At 31.3% G+C, this 27,523-nt stretch overlaps 1 protein-coding gene across 1 annotated transcript in view; it reads right to left on the minus strand.

Annotated features, from left to right (window-relative positions):
• LOC139485729 (hepatocyte growth factor receptor-like) overlaps positions 1-27,523 on the minus strand; it is a 34,173-nt gene that overhangs the window by 5,911 nt on the left and 739 nt on the right. Inside the window, exons 2-12 of the mRNA XM_071270377.1 lie at positions 20,545-20,712; positions 19,795-19,931; positions 19,217-19,349; positions 14,219-14,355; positions 13,713-13,931; positions 13,065-13,158; positions 9,605-9,829; positions 7,185-7,334; positions 3,728-3,971; positions 2,550-2,735; positions 1,581-1,664 (exon numbers count right to left, since the gene is read on the minus strand). Coding sequence (XP_071126478.1) covers positions 1,581-1,664; positions 2,550-2,735; positions 3,728-3,971; positions 7,185-7,334; positions 9,605-9,829; positions 13,065-13,158; positions 13,713-13,931; positions 14,219-14,355; positions 19,217-19,349; positions 19,795-19,931; positions 20,545-20,712 — 1,777 coding nt within the window. The remainder of the gene's footprint in view (positions 1-1,580; positions 1,665-2,549; positions 2,736-3,727; positions 3,972-7,184; positions 7,335-9,604; positions 9,830-13,064; positions 13,159-13,712; positions 13,932-14,218; positions 14,356-19,216; positions 19,350-19,794; positions 19,932-20,544; positions 20,713-27,523) is intronic.

A 27,523-nucleotide genomic window follows, 5' to 3' on the forward strand; every position in this document is an offset into this window, starting at 1 on the left:
CCTTGAGTTAGGACATTTAGCAAAGATAATTAGAATGCTCAGTGCTAGAACCTTTTTACATATCAGGTTTTGATCTTTTTTTTTGTTTCTATTTTCCTTTTACATATGTTTTAATTGATCTAAATGTGGGTACTTAAATTCATGTTATGTGTAGCGTACAAATGGGGAAGGGGCGACAGGTCTGTTTATATCTACACTTGGCCTTTCCTCTTTACTTGGGATGTAGTGTTGAAATAAAAAAAAGTCAACACCTCTAACTTTCTGAGAAATTGAAAAGTTAAAAATAAGGAGGAAATGGGGAATGTTTCAAAGCGACAACAACCCGACAATAGAGCAGACAACAGCCGAAGGCCACCAATGGGTCTTCAATGTAGCGAGAAACTTCCGCACCCGTAGGCGTCCTTCAGCTGGCCCCTTAAAAATATGTATACTAGTACAGTGAAAATGGACGTCATGCTAAACCCCGAATTATACACAAGAAACTAAAATTAATTGTGTGAAAGTTTTATGCAATAATCATAAATAGTTTCAGAGAAAGTTTTAAGCAATAACCATATATTGTTTTTGAGATACGGAGGGACATATGAAACCCCATCCCCCTTTTGTTTTTACTAAATATCACTAAAATAAAATTTTGAATCAAAACCAAAAAGTGTACAGATCTTTAGATTAATATAACAAAGAAGTGTGTAAAGTTTTAAGCAATAATCATAAATTTTTTTTGAGATACGGCGCGACATGTAAAAAAACCCTCCCCCTTTTTCACAAAATACTAAATAACTGCAGAATAAAATGTTGAATCATCACCAAAAAGTATACAGATGTTAAGATTAATATAACAAAGAAGTGTGTAAAGTTTTAAGCAATTATCATAAATCGTTTTTGAGATACGGTGCGACATGTAAAAACCCCCTCCCCCTTTTTTTTTTACAAAATACCACAACTCAAAAATGAAATTTTAAATCATCACCAAAAAGTATACAGATCTTAAGATTAATATAACTATGAATTGTGTAAAGTTTTAAGCAATAATCAAAAATCGTTTTTGATATACGGTGCGACATGTGAAACCCCCCTGTTTTAGTTACTAAGTGCCGTAACTCAAATAGTTTTAATCTTATGTTCACCAAAAAGTATACAGATCATTTGACCATAATAAGAAACTACTATAATAAGTTTCATGAAATTTGGATAAGTCGTTCTCAAGTTACGGTGCGACATGTTTACGCCGGACAGACGGATAGACGGACAGAAGGGCGTATAAAAATCATACAAGTCTAACAAAGGCCAGAGGCTCCTGACTTGGGACATAAAGTAAACACATAACAATACGCACATTCAAATTCAGTTTAAGAGAAGTCCGAGTCCGATGTCAGAAGATGTAACAAAAGAAATTAAATAAAATGACAATAATACATAAATAACAACAGACTACTATCAGTTAACTGACATGCCAGCTCTTTGTATATCAAATTACTTCTACACACTAAGATGACTTATGTAACACAAAATAAACAAAACAAACAAAACTGAAAATTTTTTGTAATGTATAGCTTTTTCCTGATATATTTGTTACTTACTCAGAACAGTTTTGACGGCAACAAGTTGTTTTTCCCTATTTTCCATTGATGAAAGATACCCCTTGTGTACACATACCGAATTCCCTGTGAATAAAGTCATAACTTATTTAGAGGAAATTAAATGAAAAAATGTGAATAATAAGTAGCTGCATTTTCATATCATGATTTTCTTTCTAAAATGTAGAAGTAGTATACCGCTGCCACTCATAATATCATCAGTCTAAATCATGGGAAAATTTGGAAATAGAAAGAGCTCATAATAGAGTCTGACAAGATGCCTCGACAGCGCTAGTATCTCCCGTTACCTATATGCACGCAACAGCTTTTATGCGATTGATTTCAAAATGATCTAAGACCTGAATTGACCATCAAGTGGTTTAGGATCATACCATCATAACATACACGAGAAAACATAACCCGTATCATACCATCAACTGGATTGAACATACATGTGTTAATTTCCGAAACAATAACTCTATTAGTGAATCATATTATTCCAAAAATGCCATCTTTAATGACATGACAATAGTATCGTAACTATAACCCATCTTTATAAGTCTGTTTAAAGTTTTGACTAGTTTTTAAGGTGAATGACAACAGATTTGTGCTTTGTTTAGAATATTACCATAAAAGTCTTACTGTGTAAAAAGCATATCAAATTTCTTGTTCAACAGTACACATGAGATGTAAGTACACCCATAAGGAATCATCCGTTTATGAACGTCATTAATATATTGGAATAGAATTTAAGATATAACGTTTTTCTTTTTTTCTTTTTTGAGATGAAAGTTTTGATTAACATTGCATCATATTTCAGAGAATTAGACAGAATCTACTCATAAGGTTATACCTTTTGAATTTCATTTTTTTCTGTGCTTGAACAGTATTTAATGGGTTTGTTATGTAAAGTAATATAAAAAGACTGAAAAACTATAAACAATATTGTTAAAAGGATCATACAATACTGACCTTGGCCAATATCTTGCCGAAGTCTAACCAAATCGCGTTCAATAAAGATATTGTGCTGCTTCAGAATGTCTGCAATTTCAGAAGCGTCAAATCGTGGATTAGGATTCTGTGTAGCCTCTTCAACAAACACCCATGGAGTGCTATCTATTTGTTCATATCTTAGCGTAACTTGTGCCGGCGAATTACCTAATACATAAATAGTTGAATCAGAATGAATTTGAAACATTTGTGTCCGGTTGGACAAGAATACTCACTCTTGAATATTGTAAAGCCAATTTTGTTAAGATAAATATATTGCATTTGTAAACAATTATAGTTTTAATATATCATTTTCAAGAGGTTTAAATTTCATTACTATATCTAGATAAGGCTGTAATAAATTATGTGTAACTACTTGTACGAAATTAATAGCTTCAATATCTTTAGATAATACATACATCCGGGATATCAATATTTAGTTTCTGTCTCCAAATTTGGATTTGGATGTAAGTATAATGAAATTTGATATACATAAACATTCATTGCATGTATATTGTCTCAATGTTTGGTCTAGTATCCAAAGACTAAAACAGTAGCTATTTAACTTTGTAATAAATTTTAATATGCTGATAGTTTTTTTATCATCAGTTTTTTTTAAAAATAAACTCATTAAAGATATCAGGATTAAAATTGGGTACCCCATTATATGCGTGTGTTGTCTACAAAAGAATCATCAGTGACGCCCAAATTAAAAAACGTTGACAAAACCAAATAAAGTACGAAGTTGAGAGCATTATTCTTTTTATCTATTGCCTTAATTATTCTTGACGTTTACCTCATTTTTTCCATGAGGATAAATAAATGACAAATTGATATATATTGTAGGAATGTTTTTTGCAAGTAATCTTACGTTTCGGTAATATCATCCACTGACAAGCATGTGTACTCTTGAATTTAATAAGTAAACACCTTATCATTTATTTGATGTTTCTCAGCCTGTCTATCTTATTATAAACGCACATAACTTATTTAAGTGTGCTTGGAACAAATTTCTAAAAAAGAACTAAATACTAGTAGCTTCTCACCAAACGAAAGAAACTGGTTCATTAAATCTGGTTTACAGCATGCTAAACCTCCAACTAGTATGAGAGTGATTTGTACTTTACAAAATAACTTATAATAACTATATATCTTATTACCTGTTTCATTTTGTGGACCTATCATATTTCTATCTTCTTGGTTGTTGAGATATCTAACAGAAATCTTTTTATGAAACCCTCCTAAATGATACCGGCGCTTAATAAATATAAGACCTAAAATCAAAACAGCAAATATGCCCAAAACAATCCCAATAACTGTGTTCTTTAATTGATTCTGACGATAATTTACATGGTAAATCTTTATGTGTTCAAGAACAGTCTTCCAATTAGCACCAACAGATACCTTCAGGAGAACAAATAAACGATAATAAATGTATATATGTAACAATACTAAATAAGTGCTTTATATGAATAAAAACAATGATGTATTTTTCATTTTTTTGTTTATTACTATATAAACTCTGCAGATCCTTTTATGCATTCAACGACACAGAAAAAAGTGTGTTTTATTTAATTTTTATGAATATTATCATTTTTGTTAACTCTTTAATGTGTAGTACACGTACATCGCAAAGTAACATATACGTGAATTGTACTTATTTCATTTTTGTTTGGGTATGAGGCTCGGACATGTACATAATGTTAAGGAAAACATTATTTTACTGAACGATAAGGTATAGGTAGGTTTTTTTTTTTACATATCTCTAATCATTAACACATTGCTTATTATACATAAGGGGAACAACAATTCTCAATCCTGAAATAAAACACATTTTCACCTTTTTTTAAATTATGGTATTGCTCAATATGTAAAGTATACTTTCTGTAATATTCAATAGTTTAATGTGTATACATAGTTTTGTGAGTATCGCTTCAATAACGGTAGTACTTAATGTCCTTTTGTTGCAGGGATGCATAAGTATCCGTCAACGTCCACTTTATGTTTTTGTAAGATGTATTTCTATTTGCATTCATCTGATGAATTACGTCCTTTCCAAATGGTTCTTATAGTTTGTTCTTATGTTGTACTGTTACACCACTGTCCCAGGTTGGGGTAGGGTTTAGCGCTCACAAACATGTTTAACCCCGCCACATCACCTGTCCCTAGTCAGGAGCCTGTAGTTCAGTGGTTGTCGTTGGTTCATCTCTGTCATATTCGTTTCTCGTAAATTGTTTTGTTATAAATTATGCCGTAAGTTTCTCAATTGAATCTTTTCATATATTTAAGGGCGTATAGTTGCCTATGATTGCTTATATTCACTCCTTCTGAACTTTTGTCGATGGTTGTCTCATTGGCAATTATATCACATATCCTTTTTTTTTATATAATAATGTTTTACAGTTCCATCTTTTCTTGTCATAAAGAAAAAAAAAGAAATTTTATATAAACTACACTACGCGTGGACATGTAATTGCTTCGGTCATAGTCATTTTAGTAAAAGCTCAATCCGAATAATTTGTTGATATTGTTTGCCTCTCAGATTAGGTCACGTATTTCCTTTTATGCGGTGTTAAATGCACATAAACTACTCGTTGAAGGACAATATTAACATTTCTATGTATTAACCATATCTGGATTCTGATATACTCTAACGTCGTAACTACAGTCCCCTTCCCTTTCATGAATGTGACCTACCGAATCAGACTATTTACCAGATTTGTTATCACATAAGCAACACGATGGGTGCCACATGTGGAGCAGGATCTGCTTACCCTTCCGGAGCACCTGAGATCACCCCTAGTTTTTTGGTGGGGTTCGTGTTGTTTATTCTTTAGTTTTCTATGTTGTGTCATGTGTACTATTGTTTTTCTGTTTGTCTTTTTCCTCTTTAGCCATGGCGTTGTCAGTTTGTTTTAGATTTATGAGTTTGACTGTCCCTTTGGTATCTTTCGTCCCTCTTCTAAAGAACTTCTGGATAGTTTTAAATCTCAATCCTTCTCTGAAATAAGTTAATACCATACGGCCTTTTTTTTGTTAATAGTGAACCAAAAGGTAAAACATGCTACACCGAGGAACGAATGATTAGTATGCTGAAGTTTCGTATTGACAATCCATTTGTTGAAAATTGGAGTTTGACCTTTTCAATTAATTGTCGACATTCCTGTAGGAACGAACCCTCTCATTGTCGACCTCTTCTCATTTTCATGTGAGTCGGTATTTTTGTTATTTTACTTTTAAATAACAATATTGTTTTCCAAGTCATTGCATGTAATGTGTAACGTAGCAAATTTTGGATTACATGTAATTGTAATTAAATGCATTACTTGAGAAAAAAGTTTCCTGTGTAATTTCTTACATTACATTGCATTACATGGCATTAATTTTTTCACATACTATGTATTGTTACAGATTGTTGGCAATTTAGCTAAAGAAGAATTTAAGTTTTTTGGATGAATTTAGAACATAATCCTTACTGTAAAAGTGTGTTATTGTTGTCAACACATCAATGAATACCTTGTCATGATTAAAGTTGACCATTATCATAAAATACGAATCTATCTATTCACCATTGGTGATTAATTTAAGCTCTTTGTAAATTGTTTAATTAGTAAAGAGATTTTCAGTAAATATTTTTGATTGGAATTATTAAAACAAATGTGTATTTTTAAAAATGAAGATAACATTAGTAAAAATAGATAATAAACTTCATCTCTTGTAATTTCTATTTAAAGAAAACACTAAGATAAGAAGACAAGAAGTTTTGTAATCTAATCAAGACCCCGTTAAAGGCATCGTTTTAAAACAATATTGTGCACAACATGAGTTTGAAAAAGAAAAACAAGAACCTAATATAATACTATATTATATACAGATATATTCCTCGAAACCCTTATGACGTTTAAATGTATTTATTGAATAGACTTTTTACTTAGTACTTAAATTTAATATTTATACGGAACAGTTTTTGCTTATCTAATCATCTTTTGTGACTTGTTTTTCTTTTTTTTGCTCTTAATTATAACATTTACAAATGTAATGTTTGATACAATGCATTACGTTGCAAATGCAATAGTAATATTATGCTTTATTTTGATAAATGCATGTTATTGTAATTTTTATTTAATGCATGGTTTTGTCAAAGTAATTGTAATATAATGCATTACATTGCAATGTAATTTGTCCCATTACTGACCGGAAGCAGCAACAAAAATAACAGAGATAAAAGCATAAAATATGAGACTGGCGAAGAGGAACCGCGTGGACCCTGTACCGGAACATATCATTAGGAAAGTTTGAAATGAAACAGACCTTGAAAAATCCAATTGCTCGTGGTCACTATCTATTCATATTTTAGATAAAAAATTATTCGTTTTAGTATGTTATGAATAAAACATGAGAATTTGGATCAAATCGGGGAACATGAATTTGACAGATAATGCCCCTTTAAAACATGCTATAATGAAATTATTTTTCTCAAGCAAACAGTTATCACCGGGTTTGTACTAACATGGGCAACATGTTAGTTGCCACATGTGGAGCAGGATTTGCTTACCCTTTCGGAGCTCCTGGTGGGGTTCGTGTAGGTTTGTTAAATACGCTTTATCAAATATTTACCGAAACAAGAAGTGGCACATCTTTTTTAAAGACTGTGTTTGAGAGGTCACATATCAGAAATGTTTGCTGGACATCCAAAACAGGACAACGTGATCCATGTATTTCTATTCTATAATCTTCTTTCCTGGCTGTAGAATTTAAATATCGCCCCTGAAAAAATATTACTATACACCTGACAAGCCTGAAATGCATGACGTGAAGCGCGTGTATATTTATGCCAAATATATTTATATCTATGCCAAATATATTTATATGTATGCCAAAAATATTTATTCTGACTTTCAAAATCTTGAATTACTAAATAACTTAAAGCTTTCATTATCTTACAAAAAACATGCGAAACAGATACGCACAGGATTGAAATGATTTGTTCTGTAGAAAATACAAGTTTAACCAATGCATATTTATACGGCTATTTGCATTTTTCGTCAAGGAAATGCCTTGATAAACTTCACATTACCTGTTTTAATTTTCAACTCAAAACTTAAAACTCCTGTTAGGAGTATTTTTTCATTTTTTTCATTTTTTTTTGGCAACGTGAATCGATATATGAAAGATCAATCTTTCTCAAATTTGACAACAATATTGAATAGTTAATATCACACAAAGTGCACTGGTATACATTGACAATTTTGACTTTCCATAGAAAAATTATATATGTGCCACTATGAAACATTTCATATTTTTTCAATTTATAATATCAAAACGAAAGGTGCCCCAAACTGGAGAATGTTTCATTTTTCAAGTCTTTCAATGTAAAAATGAAGAATGTTCCACATTGTAGCAGTATTCAATTTAAAAAGTCAAATTAAAATGTATTTAAGGTGAGCAATTATGATTTTTGTTTTATCGAATAGGATTGAAGCTTTTCTTCTAAAACACACATATACACTTGTTGACTCATTATTTGCATTGATATTTTATTTGATTTTAAATATCCTAGCGAAATAAAAAAAAATCATGAAAATTGTAATTTCGAATCCGAGTAAGAAATGCATTTTCAAAACAAGTTACTTTTTGCAAAGCAATTTGCCTAGTCTTTTTTTCTAAAATATTCATTGACGTGTTTACAAAACTATGAATTTTACGAAATACTAAGGACTTTCTTATCCAAGGCATAGATTACCGTAGCCGTATTTGATATAACTTTTTGGAGTTTTGAGTCCCCAATGCTCTTCAACTTTGTACATCTTTGGCTTTATTACTATTTTGATCTGAGCGTCAGTGACGAGTCTTATGTAGACGAAACAGGCGTCTGTCGAACTAAATTATCAGCCTGGTACCTTTGATAACTATTTGCACCACTGGGTCAGGGCAACTGCTGATGGACGTTTCGTCCCCCAGGGTATCACCAGCTCAGTAGTCAGCACTTCGGTGTTGACATGGATATCAATTATATGGTCATTTTTATAAACTTCCTGCTAACAAAATTATGATTTTTCGAAATACTAATGACATTCTTATCCCAGACATAGATTACATTAGCCGTATTTAACATAACCATTTGGAATTTTGAGTCCCAAATGCTTCCTATTTGTACATCTTTGACCTTATAACTATATATTCTGATCTGCGCGACACTTCATGGCGAGTCTTGTGTAGAAAAAAACGCGCATCTGGCGTACTAAATTATAATTCTGGTACCTTTGACAACTATCATCATATATTTCATACTTTTTAACCCTATTTGTGATTGGATTCGTGTTTCGAAGTCTTTTCGTCGTTTTCGGTTTTTGCTTTTGTTTTGTCGGTTTCTATTTAATTTATTAGTTTGATTGGCCTTTGGTATCTTTCAAATCTTTTACAAAGATTGAAGCGTCAATGGCTATTATTTTCTATATGTATATCTATAGGGTAATTCTGGATGTTTTGTTGAAATTGATATAAATATGTCAATATTGCAGTCAATACAGCAGACTTTTAGAATATTTCCTTATAGAAATCTAACAATTTCAGGAGGACATCCGACGCTGTTTCGTACCGTAAGGTTAATCAGTGTCGACCCTTAAAAATAGTTTGAAAGCAAAAATGGTATTTTTAAGATACTATAAATTATGGAAGTCGCAGGTTCGTGATGTCATTCGTTGTATTTACATTATAATTCCTCATTAAGCAATATTAACCGATTTGTTTTATTTAAGATAGACTGTACTCTTTTTCTCCTTCCCGTAAGTTACATTTAAGTATAACAATTATAATGTATAATTGGCTGTCGGCATTAACATATTATGTATACGTATATCGTTATGTCACTTGTGTTTTATTTGTATAAGTTATAACAGAACATAAGGTTAAATAACAGGGGTTTACTGTAAACTAAGTATTGAACTGAAGTATTACATTCGTTTAAAGTCTAAATGGATACAATAACTTTATTTTTCATGGAAATGTATAGTATAGTACTAGTACATTTTACGTACCTTTAGTTCAAGAAGTTTGTCTGCCATGGCAATATTTTGGGTGTGATTGTCTATATAGTCTAATTCTGGGTCAGGATAAATCATGATTGTGAATGATTTGACTGGATTGTTGTCTAATAATACAGTCATTTGACCGACTATAAACTCGGCAGATTTGTTCAAATCGTTTTTCAAATCGGGTAAAAGACAAATCAACATTGATCCAGAATATTTCACTCTACAAGACTGAAACAAATATTTAATAAAATGTTAAAGTTTCCTTTATAATCCACGTTGAAGTTTGACCAAAATATTACATATATGTAAAAAAAAAAATATATATATAATAAACGAAGCAACTTGATCATACTGGTAAATATTTTATATGCTTTTATTTCAGCCCTTTTCACGCTGTTTGTTTTTTTCCTCATTAAGGTATATGAATCTATTTTATTTGGTATATTTTCGATTCTTTCCGCTTTTAATATTTGCCTATCGTCATTTAGATTTAAGACACTCTAAACAAAAACATATCTATGTTCAGTAAACCGTGAAATTGGGATAAAAACTCTAACTTGGCATTAAAATTAGAAATATTATATCATAGGAAACATGTGTACTAAGTTTCAAATTGATTGAACCTCAATTTCACCAAAACCTACATTGACCAATAACTTTATCCTGGAGCGGGACAGACGAACGAACGGACGAACGGACGCACAGACCAGAAAACATAATGCCCCTTTACTATCTGTGTGGGGCATTAAAAGAATAATTGACCAGTCCGTACTATCAAACTAACCTGAGTTAAATTTTCCACAATTTGTCCAAATATTTTTCTCAAATTTAACAAAAGCATAATTCTTAGTGCCAGTTAGTCTCAGTCTAGATGACAATAAAGAGAAATTAGTTTATTTAAAAAGATATACCATCACAAACTATTCGAGTTACAGAAGGCAGATTATCTACATATGATTTGATGGTGTCTTCCTCGAATGCCACCATTTTATATGTTACCTTTTACTTGAACACCAACAAAAATATAGCAATAGATGTTTATCAAATAACAGAAGGTGTTTTTATAACATTTTAGATGTTTTGTAAGTTTTAAACTGTTTAAAACAGAAAAATTAGTGAACCTGCAACATTTTATCACTTTTGTATAAGCAAAAATAGTATATTTTGGGAAATGAAATAGTTATAAATTTTACAGAAATACATTTTTTTCAGAAAAAAATAATTTTGGGAATGGAAATGTTTGTTAACATAACAAATATAAGAAATATAAAAGATATTGTAGTTAAATATTACAAACTAAAAAACGGGATATTAGAGATTTACTTAATTCCATATCATTTTAATTGATTTATTAGTTAATCTAAACTTACATTTAAAACAAATTATATATTACATGTATAAACCAAGAACCAAGAAAAATATCCAGAACAACTGAACAAAATAAAACCACAGTAATCACGAGATAAAAATTTTCTAGAAATCATCTAATGGTAGGATATTACACCACATACAACTACAGAATTATTGGAAAATCCAAAGATTCTTAATCAATAATTTAGAATTTGTAAAAAAAGAAACTCCGGACATAATGCACATGATAACTTAATGATGCAATACTATTCAAAGTTTGATTTTAAGAGCATCCATATTTTTTCAAGCAGAAACAGCAAAAACATATTTTCAATAACTTTACAAACATCTGAGACTAGCCAGACATGAACTAGATTATGCTACCTATAATTTACCTATATCTTTTAAATTAGTATTAATAATTTGATATGATAAGCATGTACTTTAGTTGTAATAACTACCTACACATATTCCTCGAACGCCAACATTATTTTACAGGTAAATTGTCGGTATATCAAAGGATGTTGGCATTAAGGGAATAAACCGATCTGATCACAACAAAACTGCTCCTTTCTGTTAAGACTCTTTTCTCACTATTGAACAATTTACATTTTTGGCATACCGAATTTTTATAATGGTCCATCATATCAACCAAAAAGTTATTAATCAGAAAAGAGGGGTGAAAGATACCAATAGAAAAAAGTATTAGATAGTCCAGACAATAAACAATAAGATGACCGAATATAAGTGCGAATGAGAGAACAGCTTTGTTCAAATGTTGAAAACGACGATTTATATATATCTATATTAGACCATTAAAATACATAGTGAATTGAATTAAAAAATCTTCTTCCTTACTGAAAAATCAGCCTTCTGGCGAACTGTTGCGGCAAGGTTGCTTCAAATAGTTTACAATGCAAATGAAGGTTGATTCAGACTTACCTCAAAGTTTGATAGCCTTATATAGTTTGTGGCAAACGTCTAGCAACTTTGTGTGGTCAACTTCCAGCAAATATTCAAAGCCTTATATAGTTGTGGTGAACTTCTTGCAAATCAAATATGTTAATGATATCTTGTGGCTACCTTTCTGTTAAATTTTTATCAAAACTGTACGTCTTATTCAAAACATGCACATATTGGATCAAAGATTAAATTTTATTAATTATTACGACCAATAATTGTTATTTACCTGGTCTGCTGCAGATCAAAATTTCATTTTTAAAGAAATGTGAAAAAGAGAAATATAAATTGTGACCACAAAAAAACTACCCAGAATAACTAACGTTAGGTACATGTATATCTATTGATTTACTCAGTGCAGAATTCAGAATGAACTGATTAATTTCTTAACAGATTCATATGTATGAAAAAAATCAAGAACACATCTGTTTTTGAAAATGGTCAACTTAGAAACTTGGATTAAGGCATGACAACATGTATACTATATATACAAATTAAGCATAGAATTATCTAAAATATTAATCAAATAATTCCCGCAAAACATCATTATCCACAAGGTTTTAAGTTTACAACGGTAATGATATTTCTCTAAGGGCAGTAAAGGTGTAACACAATTGTTATTTTTAAAAATGGGGATTCTTTGCGAAAAAATGTCTTAAATGACTTTCAAAGTGATAATCAATAATACATGGCCTGTTCTAGACACTAATTAAATCATATATAACTCAAACATATATTATATGTAACATCAATTTACTTTTTACATGAAAACACCAACATTATAACTTCCCTCCTATCTTAAATTCGAAGAAGCAGGAAGTCTGTTTTTTAGTGCATGGTGCATGCTCAGTATTACAAATAAGCTACATATTTTAGCATGCTTTAAAACTTGGGGACTGCTGTAAAGTGTGTTTACAAAGTTCCTTCTATTTTAAGACAGGTTAGAGTTTGCAGCATCGACTAGATAAAAATCTTTTAGTCGATGAGGCCTTAATTACTGGATTCCCAATGTGTTTATACAAATCCAAATTGAAAGTATATTCCACAACCAATGTTTTTGTTAGAGACAAGAACGTTTACCAGAATTTCCAAATTAAAACAATACAATTTTAAGTTTGCAGAGAATATGCATTTTTGGAATGTTTAAACTTACCGAATCAATATGAACGTCACCAACACTTATCATTATACTGTGGTTGGTTACAGAATCAAACCAGTTTCCATAAATTTTTATTCTTAAACCTCCACTGAAAAAGCAACTTGTTGGGTCAATTTCCTCGATTATCGTGTCATAAGATTTTTGAAATATGAAAACAAGATTGACAGTAAAAATTAGATTTAAAAGATTCCATTTAATGGATCATTACCTTCCCTTACCGCAATGTGCACATAATGATTTTTTGATATATAATTATATCAAGGAAACACCGAAGGCTTGATCAATGGTTTTTAAGACTTCAATTTTCTCAGTATGCAAATATGATTTTTCATGTTTTTATAAATCATTTTTAATTTTACAATTTCAACACAAACCTTTCTTTAATATGTTTACCACTATTCAAACCTCAAAGACGTAATACGGTAGTACGTAGTCGGTAAAGAGTTGATTTTGAGAAACCGGTTTGTCCGTTTCTTTTTAATCTATTCGGTATGATCATGATTTACAGTGATTCGTGCAGAGGAGTATGATTGTACCGTTAAATTCATTTTCAGGTGGTCGTCAAATTACATCTTTATTCCAGGTTCTCATTATCACAAGGTCCCCTTTTCCATTTTGAACACTATTTGTATATATACATACCTCATCATAGTACTATTTCGTGATGGAGGCAGTATGATCTCTGGGTTACGCATGTAACAAAATGTCATGTATTCCAACGACTGATAAGCTGCTCCATCAATTGCTACTACAATGTCACCGCTGTACCTACACTGAGTTATTTCAAGATTTTCTCCTTCAAACGCTAATACACATGTTTCACAAGATTGTGTGTGGCACACAATTTCTGTGTCAGTTTGTCTAAAATATAGAAGGACTGTATAACTATTGATACTAGATACTACGATTGTCAGACAAGAAATAAACGATGTTTCATAGAGATCTTTTATTTCCAGAATGTTGTTACCTAGTAATGTTAGAACAATTCGCATTTTTTGGGCATGATTTAACTCGAATCAATCTGCTTAAGCATCTATCAGACTAGCCTTATGTCCACCTAAAAGGTGTTAATTTAAATATGCATATAACAATTGCACCGTCGCAGTTTTACAAACTTACTTAATTTAATATTAAAAAAAAATACTTACGTTCGTATATCACATTTCGTCTTACCAACCTTCACGGAAAGGTTAGATCCAATTCCAAGGTTATCGCCCGTGATGGTAAGCATTGTTTTGCCTGATAATGGTCCCTTCATTGGGAAAATAGTCTTGATACTAGCTTGCTGGAATTATTAACCAAATAATGTCAAGAGAATTAAAGTGAAACATATATTGCAGAAAATTGAAGTAATTAGATCATAGAATAGGAATTTTAAATGAATAATAATAAACATTCATTGCGTAGGACGTGTTTTTCGGGAATAATCGTCACCAGGTACACGCCAGGCAAAAGTATTTGGTGCCTTATATTTCAAATATTGTCGGAAATTTAAAAGAGCCCATTAAAACAGCAAAAATCGACTAAGCTAACATTTACACAAGTAACATATTTTTGATAAGGATATGGGGTGGATTGAGCGCTCGCAAACATGTTTAATCCTGCCATATGTTTAATGCGACTGTCTCAAGCCAAGTCATGAGCCTATAATTTATTAGTTGAAGTGTGTATTGATATATATATAAGTTTAGTCGTAGGTTTTCTTGTTTGAAATATTTCATATTTTGTCATATGTCTAGGAAATTTTATACGATACGTTTTACAATGCGGTATGAATATTGTGCATTTTTGAAGACCGTACGGGGAGGCAAAGTTACTGACACTAACATTATTTTGTCTCTGGCAGCAAGTTTCTCACTGGTAATCATACCACATCTTATTATTTCCATTTGAGAAGAAATTTCTAATGCGACTTGAATAAAATTGAATTGTTTTTTTACCCTCTAGTAAAGATGCATTTGTAAATATGCAAAAAAAGTACTTTCGAAACCGTACACAAAGACAAAATTGTTTCATTTTTATATCACACAGTGCAACTGATTCTTTTCGTTACGATTGAAACCAAAATGATACGATCGCTGTAGTGCACAAGGAATGAAATTTTACTTTTGTTTTGTATTTCTTTTAGTTCTTGAACGAAATGAATCGATGAAATATTCAAGTCAAAAAGGAAAGTTTAAAATTTTAACGTTTTAACTTTTTTCAGGTCAAGAAGAATTTAAGACATATTCAATGAACAAAAATCATGGCAAATCCAAATTTTCTACTTTTTCTCCATAAAAACGTTCTTACTTCAGCCGGATTACTTTTTTTTCATAAACATATCCACACCAATTAATTATAACGTTCAGTTTAATATTACGCTAACAAGTTAAAATGTGAAAATATGAAGAATGAAAAAAATATATTTTTCATTGGTTTTATCATTTTTTTTTCTTAGAAGAAAAGCGAAATTCTTAAAGAAAAGTAATCAGAAATGTAAAGAGGTCAATGCACACCTGGTATAAAATATTTTGATGCAGTTATATCCTTATTCCATCTCAAGACATGAAGAAAGGAAGAAATCAATTAAAAATTTCACTGAAACGAATATATGACTGTGGTTCTTGTTAACATGGGTCAAACTATGATCATTATAGAGTTAAACCTATCACTAAAACTAAACTCTGGAAATACATATGAACACAGGATGTTGATGTCACCTGATGGCTTTTTGTTTAACACGATTCCCTTAGAATACCTGTTATGTAACATTATAACTTCAATCTGAGTTAACCTATTCGTATATTGGTCATAGAAAGGAAAATAACTTTATTAGGCACAGAGCATTTTGTGCATGGTTTATTTTCTCGAGACGAAAATGACTTTTTTTCTAAGAAGGATATATTATTTTTCTTTATGAAGATAAATCATACAGAAAAAGAGAAAATTAATATGTTTCTTATAAATTTCAGTGGTAACTAATTTTTTTCCCACTTTGCACTTGAAATTATATTTTTTCATAAAGAAATTTAGAAATCAAAATATCAGAATATCAAAAAAGGAAATAACTGAAAAAACAAACATTCTGCATGAAAAATACAATATGTAAAAAAATACATGCAACACTTCTAAACGGTGTCTTCCTGATTGTCCCACTTTTAGAAAATAAACTTAGTGGGACAATCGGAAAGATGTTTGTGGGACAATTGAGAAGTTCAAATGTGGGACAGTCGGGAATTGTTTTGATGGGGATTAATTTGATTTTATAGTTTTTAGCAATTAATTATCTTAATTTGATTTTATAGTTTGTAGCAATTAATTATCGGTTTGTTCCCGATTGCCCCACTTTTTAAAATTTTAGAGTTCTGACTGTCCCACATGAAAAGTTCTGAAATAAAATGTTCTTAGATAAACAAGGTAACTGTTGTTTGTTTTGCTAAATAAACAAGAATAAGTTATGGCACATTTAATATTAATTTCATAAAAGAATATGTATAAATGTTTTTTAAATCATTAGTATTTGATTATACCAAAAAAGTATAATATTTCTGATTTATGAAATAAATCTACAATGTTATTTATGTTTTAACAAGTGAAAATAGCACAAAATATCGAAATTCGAATTACCCAACAACTTTCTTTAATCTTTTTGATAACGAAGCTGCTGTCTAATATTTTGTCAGATCACTCTTATAAGAATCGCTTTTAAAGATTGTTTTTTTTTCAATATTGCCACCAACAGGACTCTTCATTCACTATAAAGAAGCACAAGACTTCCTTCAAAAAAAAGATATGGCATGATTGCCAATGAGACAACTCCCCCTAAGAGATCAAATGACACAAAAAATAATGGGGTAGAAAACTAATGGCATAATTTATGTACAAAATAATGAACAAAAAAATATGTTACTCAGCAATAAACGACAACCACTGAATTACAGGCTCCTGACCTGGGACAGGCACATACAGAATGTGGCTAGGTTAAACTTATTTGAAGGCGAAAACCCTCCTATTAACATAGGACAGTGTTGGAATAGTACACTTAAGAATTCACTATAAAAATCAGTAGAAAAAGGCTTATATCATTTTGAAATTTTGTATATGAACCAAACAGGATTTTTCTCAATATTGCAAAAATTAAAATCGCATTTTAGTCTAAAATGACAAAATCAATACACCATTGTTTCTTAACTTTCTATGTACAAATAAAAATATGAAAATATTAACATTTGTTCAATTTTTTCCATCATATATTTTTTTTAAGTAACATTGATGAGTAACCTTAAATTAACTTCAATATACTATAAAAACAAATTAATCACTATTAAAACAATTCCCAATTGTCCCACATTTAAACTTCCAAATTGTCCCACAAAATTTCATTACTTCTTTACCTGTAATTTTAAAAAGTGGGACAATCGGGAAGACAAGACACCAACCTATCAATGTAACTTATGAATATGAAATGTACATGAGCAAATGATAATATTTACATAACTTATTTTTCCAATTGTCATAGCAGGTTTTTTTGCAAATTGTCATAGTAGATACTATTGAAGTATCATCAAACATAAAATATAATATGAAGTCTTATGATAGCCAACATCAAACACTATACTCAATTGTACATAAATATGTAATTAGGAGTTACACTCAAGCACGCAAATAAACAACCTAATATCAATAGCACACATAATAAACAGCTTAATTAATTTTAAATAGCACACATACGACTTGAACAGTAGATATGTAAAAGCACATACCATGCAGAAGGTACAACAAAAAAGCACATGTTACACATAAGAACAACAATAAAGCATGCATAATCAATAACATAAACATCCCAACACATCATATCATTGCAACACAGTTAATCCAAGTGTATCAAATAAGAGGAAATTTTAGCAAGGTAGTTCAGTAGCGTGTATAATAGTGTTTGATATGAAGAAAATATTGTTGGTATGATTACCAATGAGATAACTCGTCACAAGAGACCAGATGACACAGCAATTAACAACTATAGGTCACCGTACGGACTTTACCAATGGGCAAATCTCATACTGCATAATCAGCTATAAAAGGCCCAGGAATGACAAATGTAAAACAATTCAAACGAGAAAACTTCAAAAAAGTTTTCAAATTGCATGCATTATTTCTAAATTTATTTAAAACTTTAGAGAAAATGTAATTAGAATTATGGTAAGTAAAATAAGTAAACTAAGTTTAGAGTAAGGCATTTTATGCACAAATAAACATACTGAACATGAGCTCTGCAGAGCTCTTAACCGACTTGATATTTAATTTTTTTTAACAGATTTGACAGAATACACAGTACAGCATGATGAATAAGGAAAAAAGGCACATTTTGTTATATAGATAGCAGTAAATGAGACAGATGCACTATCAGATAATTAAAATTGATATATGTTTTATAAATAAATTTAACGTTATAAATATATTTTCGACGGCAGAAATATTAAATGATTTAATAAAAAGTGCATTAATCTGATGATTTATATAAATATCATATTTTATACTTTTATACATTTAAAACTAAATAAAAGTTAAAACATGCAATAATCAATTATTCTTGTTTATTTAGCAAAACAAACAATATAGCTACCTTGTTTATTTAAAAACATTTTACTTCATTAAATAATGTGGGACAATCATAACTTTTCATGTGGGACAATCAGAACTCTTTCAGTTTAAAATGAGGGACAATCGGGAATTAAACCTTCCAAACACATTCACCATTTTGAAAAATCCCCAAAAAAGTACATTTATAAATCGATGTTAGACGTAATTTCCCCTCAATTTAAACTGTTAAAAGAAGATTGTTTTGCTAGATATATGCGTTGATATAGTCAATATAGCTGCAAAGTATTACTTTAATCTAATGAGAAAATTTAACCGAAGCATTTTATATGGGACAAAATGAATTAAAATGGCGGCTCGCTACGTCACCAAAGTCACGTGATGTCTTACTTAGTTTGATATGATCAATTATGTTTCAAGTCACTTCAGGAATGCTGACTACTGTTAAACGGAAAACCGCTAAAAAGTACAAAAATCTAGACCCCTTCTATCACAGAAACGAATATTCCTTAAATGTTATATGAAAGTCTTTTTGAAATAGCAATCGCTTATGTAACCTCACATACCATATATTCAAATAATATATTCTTTTGTTCCGATATTCCTTCAATTCTATAAGATTTGGAAGTCGAATCAGTTACGCTCACTTTTACAGCTGCATGCACATACAATTCTACTCTACTTGTCCAGCAAGTTATTCTGAAATAAATAAAGTAATATATTATGATGTGAACTAAATATCACAACTCCGCCTCCTCTTCCTCGTCATCATCATTCAAGTTCAGAGTTCCAAATAGATAAAAAAAAAGTTATAATATTTCTTTATATATTCTGTTTTTAGAAAAATTGCAATCAATATTAGATTGTCTGGTGGGTGTCCTTATTTGAATAATATGAAGAAAGTAGTAATCAAATAAAAAATCAACCGAAATAAATATATGCGTAATATCAAAATTATAACTTTTGTTATGGATAATCAAATAGACGTCCGCTATTTTCAGCTTTTAAAAAATCTTTGCCACTGAGAAATTTAACAAAACGGTGGTCAGAAATGCCGGTGATTTAAAAATAACGTGTTCCTTAACTAAGGTATAATCCCTTAAATATGATAATAAGCCTTTATAGTGGTAAAATTAATCTGTACCTTGTATCATTCACATGTATGATCAAACAGGGCTTTGATCCGATGGACACTGTATCATTATCTACTATCGAACCGAAATTCTCTCCTGTGATAGTTAACTTTGTTGATCCTTCAAGCGGTCCGTTTGCTGGGCTAATCTGAATGGGAAAACAGAACGGCAAGTGTAACTGTAGGGGTAATGCCAGCAAATCATACTACGTCACATCCGGTTTCATATGAAAATGGGGACAAAAAGGATATAAAAATATTATTCCCTTGAAGTTGACAGTTGTAAGAAGTTAACCTTGTATTTCATTGCAGAAAGAAATGTCTGAGTCTAATCATTTGTCATCACTTTAGTTTATTATAAACATTTAGAATTATTTGCTTGACATGTAGAGATGAAAAACAGCAGCAAAACCGCCCCTAGTCTACTTTTGTTTTTTTATGAACGCGTAATGATTTTGTGTTACAGTATACACTATATCATTTCTTTTTCATAATAAAACGTACAAAGTAATAACCCTACAGGAAGACTCTTACTCTACTCGGACACAATACACTACTTTAAGGTTTAAACAGTCAATATATTAACTACTTATTGCTGATTGTATGTGTACTGTGCTTACTGGATAAGCTGCAAATATAATACAATATTATTCAATAATCGTTTTACCCGAACAAACAACAAACAGTTGACGTGAGCATGGAACCACGAGTACACTGAGGTAGTAAATATGAGGGAAAATTACTTTCTACAGCAGAACTTACATAGCGAACAAATGGCGGACATGTACAATTATGCCACATGTTGTGTTTACACTTTATTAGTGTGGAACAATGATCGAAACACCATCCGCATCCAAGTGGATCATGACTGGTTACGCATTCTCCACACGTTTGATGTATTTTACATGACATCATAGACAATTTCGAGACCTGGAAAGAAATAAACACAAATCGCAAATTATTCATACAAATCTCTAACTCTTCCTCGGAATTTTGAATCCATGAATTTTCAAGATTGAAATTCATTTACGGAACTAGAATATAAATAATTTGTTTGTACTTCCTAAAAGTTGAATAGCAACCATATTATTTTGATATCCTTTAAAACCCGGGAAAATGTTCGGTGCTTTTTTGTTGCGTTTTTTTTTGTCTGTGTTTATTGCGTAAACCCCTGAGGGTTTACGCAGTATATATTGGACGAGTGATGTAGTCTTTCGGAACACCGGATGTTAGTCGGAACACTTCTGGTCTTTCTATGACCACCTTTCAAATACATGCGCAATAGCTATGACCACCTTTCAAATGCATGCGCAATAGCTTACAAATCTGTTGAATATGCATTAGCATCTTAAGTTGCTATAGAGATATTTTACGTATGATCTGAAATTTATTATGATATAATATTTTCTTGCACACGATTACAAGCTGCTAATATTAACCTACATGCGTAGTATTTTAATTAGTCAAACGATGTAACCAGCTGTGTTTAGATATGAGATAAGATTTCATGTAAACAATGCGCTTTATATTCTGAACGAGAATAATTAAAAATAAAATCTTTTATTAGAAAGAGTTTTAGTAGCATTTTATTTTAGATTTTACGTTTAGTGAAGATGTACATGTTGTAAAAAGCAAGCTATTTATTTTTTTATACTGAAATTAAAGGGAAGTCTTTCTTGCATATGATTAAATTACAGTTATTTTTTTTTGGTTAAATATTGCAACTTTAATAAAAAAAAAAAAAAAATGGTTATTAAAAATAAAATTAAATAAATATTGAATATGAAAAAATAAAATATTTTGAACGACAACAATTAAAAATAATATCTTTAAAAAAAGTATTAGCACTTTTTGAAATTTTACGTCTAGGATAGACCAAGGACATGGAAATATAATCATAAATACGTGCCTCAAATAGGTGTAAAAACGAGGATTTAAACAAAATCGTTTATTGAAAATAACGTTAAAATTAATTATGAAAGTTATGTCCGTATTTATTTTCATTAATATTGCAAATTTAAAGTTATTTTCTTTGTTTAAATATTGCAACATTATTTACTTTTTTTAATAACCTCTGAATCCTTTTCGTCATTAAAATGCGACTGATAAGTATAGATATTCAATATGAAGGGGGAAAAAATAACCGTGACTGAAATCTAAATCTAAAATTTATTTTAAAAAAATACACATTTGACCATGCAGATGTAAGAAATGATACTTCAAGCAATGAAACAACGAATTAAATGTGCCACTTTAATTACGACTGATAACCTAAAAATGAATCATGCATGCATTTTTAGCAGACTTAACCAGGTCGGCGATAAGATATCGAATATAAAAAAAGAAGATATCGGGTTTGGTGTCAACATGGAAGTAATATTACTTCCATGGTGTCAATGAGACAACTATCTGCAAGAAACCAAAATAACACAGAAATACAAACTATGGGTCACCGTACGGCCTTCAACAACAGGCAAAGCACGTACCGCATAGTCGGCTATAAAAGGCCCCGAAATGACAATGGAAAACAATCAGTCAAAAAAGAAAATTAACAAAGTCCGTATCATCGTATGCGTAACTTAGTTGCTCACCAGAGGAACTTTACGCAAGCGTTTAAACACGCGTTCCATAAGTTTGAAGTACGTCGAAAGGCAAAGGTATACGCTTGGTGAACGCTTTTACTTCAGGAAAATTTTAATGGAACATAAAAAAAATCATTCAGCTCAAGCGTTTGTCAAACGTATATACATGTACCTGTAAACTGCACGCACATAATATACACGCTACACGAGCGTTGAAAACGCTACAGATAAGTTTTAGACACGTTAAGGGCACACTGCATACAAAAATACTCGTCGCCTTAAAGCTTTCATTTAGGAAAAGAAGTCCGATACGGGTGAAACTTCATCAAACCTACAGAAGATTTTACACCCTCTCTAACCATGCAACATGGGACTAGACATAGAAGTACAGGAACTACTCACATTATAGTTTGAGCTGTACAAGATCTACAAAAATATCCCGCCTGCCTCAAAGGTGCATATAGGATCGACCATGGTCCAGCACTAATGATACAAATACCAACCAGAGTTACAATGGCGTGGTAGTAAGTCTTTAAAGGCCACCGAGCGGCCTCCAAAAATGAAAAAAAACTACTATTTAGTCGGCTATTAAATGCCCCGACCATTAAGATTTAAAAACAAAAATCAAACAAAACTAAACAGCCTTATTGATAACAAAATAATTTACGAAAACAACTTGACCGACATGAATTATGAACAACAACCACTTTACTACATGTTTCTGGCTTTAGAATGGACATTGGCACATAAACAACGTGGTGGCCATAAACCCAACCCTCCCAAATGAACCAAACTTTAAGGACAACACATCGCAAGAAAAAACTGTAAAATATCAGTTGCAATTCGCGTCCCTAAAATTATGGGTACGGTGCACAATAATCACTTACATAAAAACAATAGACACAAATCACTGAAATAATCGCACTTACCGAAAGCTATTTCAAAGCTAGTGAACATGTAGACGAACCAGTGGACATAGACGGACTGGCAAACATGTAAACAGACAGGCGAATGTGACAGACTTATTGACAAACATTCACATATAGACAGACCTGCAGTTGGGAATGTAGGAAGACCAGGAGAAACGCTAAGGTACGCTTTACGCACAACCAATACACGCTTTAAACTCGTTGTGCACACGATACAGATATGATTGACAGGTTGAATGCATCAAAATTACTAGCGTTTTGGTAGCGTGCATGATTTATTTTTACCTCGGCCGACGTACGTCGGATCTATACGTTGATGTGTGAAGCCGGTATTACATTATTTAAACCACTAAACAGGCAATGTCAGTTTCTAATTCTTATGCACAACAAAAGTAATATAAGACAATACATCTTTATTAAACAATTATCTAATATATATATAATGCCAAACAAGCATTTGGGTTTACGATTGCATTTCTTTTTTTAAAGAAAGCAACTTGTTTTACCTTTCTATCCGTAAGTATAGAAACCACCTCTTAAACGTGAAGAAATAGTTTTTGTCTTGTTTTTAAGTTTATGTTAAGTTGTATTTGCTAATAGAAAAAGAGAAAAAAAGTTTGAAACATATGCCAAAAGATAGAAATTGTCTGTGTTTATTTTACCTTTCTATCCGTAAGTATATACACCACCTCTTAAACCTGAAGAAATAGTTTTTGTCTTGTTTTTTAGTTAGCTTATGTTAAATTGTATTTGATGATAGAAAAAGTTTGAAACATGCCAAAAGATAGAAATTCATTCCGATTTCAGAAGTTCAAAAGTTCATGAAGCTCTGTCTTCCTATCATCCATAGTTGTATAATTCATTTATGAACTCTTGATTGCAAAAACCAGGAAGAAAATTACAAATAAGGAAAACATATACCACTAAAATCATGACCAAAGAAATACGACAAAGAGACAAACAATATTCTACAAAACAATACCGAAAAACTAAGTGTTGAGCAACAAGAACCTTACAAAACAGCGGTGAACCCGGTAAACACGCACTTCCTGTTCCATTAGTTAGGTAAAAATGATAATAAGATATCGCTGTTTTCCTTATTTTCACATTTAGAAAAAACCACAGAATAATTAACTATTACTCCTGTTTTTACTGTACAGAAATTATACATCAGAAAAATGATAATTATCAAAATGTGATAGAAAGAAGGGAATCCTTCTCACAAATTTTGAGTTGAACGTTCTTGGTGAAGGTTAATTTCAAAATAAAAAGTTTTGGTCACAAATTAACTATTAAACGCACGGGGGGAGGGGGGGGGGGGGGTAACTTCCTAATATTGGGTATACGGGGATGTGCCAAAAATATGGGTCATAATCTTGCGAGATTTTGAACAGATATATCATGTTAAGGAGGGGTATTTGCGAAAAATACCAGTCGAGAGAATGTTGAATTTCACGAGCCGTAAGGCGAGGGAAATTCATTCTCAAGACTGGTATTTTTCGCAAATACCCCTCAATAACATGATATATCTGTTTAATTACACCGAATGTTTATGTACTAAAACGCATTGATGATCATGACGTTACAAGAGTCCAGTCGGATAGAGTATTTTTTGGCAAATACCACGGCAGAGAGGGTAAAAAAGGCTAATCCTTTTAGCAAATACCCCGGCGGCGTTAAAAATGAACGATATTCATTTGATAACAGTAAATTGGTGAAAAATACGCTGGCTATTAACCAATCAAAACCCCGGATTCTTACATAAGGTGTAATTATACATAAAAATGACCCTCCTTTTTATTGACATCCTATATTAAAATGCATTTACGTTTGATAACTGTATATTGATTTGGGGTATGTCATCTACGTATCATATACACGGTGGGTATGGTTGTCCTGCGAGAGAATTAAACGTTCTGTGCTGGTGATTCGGTCCTGACGGGTGCTGGTGATCAATGAAAAAATGTAAACAAAGACGAAAATGATGATTTTTGACGTTTTCACTCATGAAAAATGGAAGAAAACAGTTGAGATTTTTCAATTTTGTTTCTTATGGGTTCATATGTAAACCATTAAAAAGTTGACCCTCTAAACTGTTTCAGTAAGCGTAACACAAAAATGCTCATTTTCAGAAAATTTAGAACTGAAAAAATAAAACAAAAATGTTCATAGAGTCCGTTTCTATACCGCAATCCACACGACAAAACTATTTTGTGAAAAAACCATTGCAATTTATTAAAATTTAGCATTTTCTCAATTTATTCTTGTTCTAATACTGTGCTGGTGGGTCCTGATACGGTGCTGGTGATTTTGGATAAGAAGTTGGTCATATTTGAAACAAATGTTAAAAAATCAATAAAATTGGGCAGATAATTGTTGTCAATAGGATCTATGACTCCTATTTTAGCTCTTGTGCATCCATTTGGCTGTTTAATATGTGTTTTCAAATGATCGTAACTTGTATTACATAATTACATAAAAGGGCAACATCTTTCGTCCAATATCAGATATTAAACAAAAGGCTGCAACTGGTATTTTTGTATTTTTAAAAATGATTCGTTGTAACGAGAATATGTGTGATGAATGGAAACTGTGAGGGTCAAAATCTTAAATTGCTTATAAATGTTGCTGGACCCAGTTTCGTTATCTGATCTGAATTTTTTGAAATGTGCAAGGTAGATAGACATTTGCCTTTTGATTTTTTTTACTCGGTAAGTTTTGCCCTAATTGGTTGAAGATTTTCAATATTAAAGCCGATTTTAATGAGTGTGTAGACAAAGGGAATATCTTTGATTATCTTGCTTGCTGAACAGAAAAGTCATTGTTAGGTTATGTAAACTACCCTACTTTAAGAGTAGACTAGTCCGACAAATGACACATCTTTATGTCTGTAGGACCAGGCTACTTCGAAAGGAGGGTAGTATACCTTACCTAATAATGACTTCACGGTTTAGCTAACAAGCAAGCTAACCAAAGATATTACCCCTGCCTACATACTCAATGGAATCGGCTGTAACTAAAAACTCGAATACATTTAAACAGACAGTGGTCATGTTTGTTGATGAATATTGTTTTTCCTAGATTCACTCTTGAAAAATCATTTGGTAACATTTGGTCAAGTAATTTCAGATTATATCTTTTTGTAATTGCGGACGCCAAGACAATACATGAACCTCACACGACCCCTCGACACAGGTGAGCTTATATGTGATCTTATAGCGATTGGGGTTGATAACCAGTTGAAAGTAAACCAGTTTTGTGTGTGTGTGTATTGTTTTAAACTGTTATGACCTTTTAAAGTAAAATGTAGGTGTTTAATCTAAGAATTTCTTTTTTAAACTTATATACTTGTTTCATACTCAATTGGTAGTACGAAGCTACGAGGTATATAATTTTCGAAATTGACATATTCCAGTCTGCCCTTTCATAAAATAGTGATTTTTTTTGGTATTCTATCGAACTTTTAAAATACAACTTTTAAATCTTACGGGAAACTATTCCAAGCTTAAAACTTTCACTGTAACCTCGCTCTAACTTATCCCCCCCCCCAAAAAAAAAAAAAACCAAACTAACAAACCCGCATCACTATTGTCATTCTTATAGTCAGCACTAAATTGTTCACAAACAAATGTGTTTTAAGCTGCTAAAGACATATGATTCAAACGCTCAGAAAGTCTTTTGTTCTATATTTTTGCTTTCCATTTTTATGCAAAACCTTTTACATTTTTATTTCATGGGTTATTGTTGAAGGTCGTACGATGACGTATGGTTGTTAACACATACTTCCTTTGGTTTCTTATGGAAATTTGTCCATTGACAACAAACATACCACATCATCTACTTTATATAAGTATTGCATAAATTACAACGTATTTTGGTGATCTTGCAAAAAATGATCGTAATCCCGAAAATCGTAAACATATTTTCTTATCTTAAAAGGGGACAAGAAGAGTTCCATTAACAGGCCAATAAATAAGATTACAGTTAATTAAAAAAAAAAGGGGTATTTTTTCTCTCATAATAACAGTAAACAGATTCACAACAATGTCAATTTCAAGAAAGCAGACAACAGTTAATTAGTCAATAACAGTACAGCATCAATGATCTTGAATATATGCCACTTTTAACAAAATATAAAGACACAGAACCAGGACATAGGAGCACAGAACCAGGACCGTTTTTCTTATCACCAGCACAGCGTCAGGACAATTCCGTTTAACGAACTTGCAC

The sequence above is a fragment of the Mytilus edulis genome, chromosome 1, assembly GCF_963676685.1.
Source record: "Mytilus edulis chromosome 1, xbMytEdul2.2, whole genome shotgun sequence".
Lineage (NCBI taxonomy): Eukaryota > Metazoa > Mollusca > Bivalvia > Mytilida > Mytilidae > Mytilus > Mytilus edulis.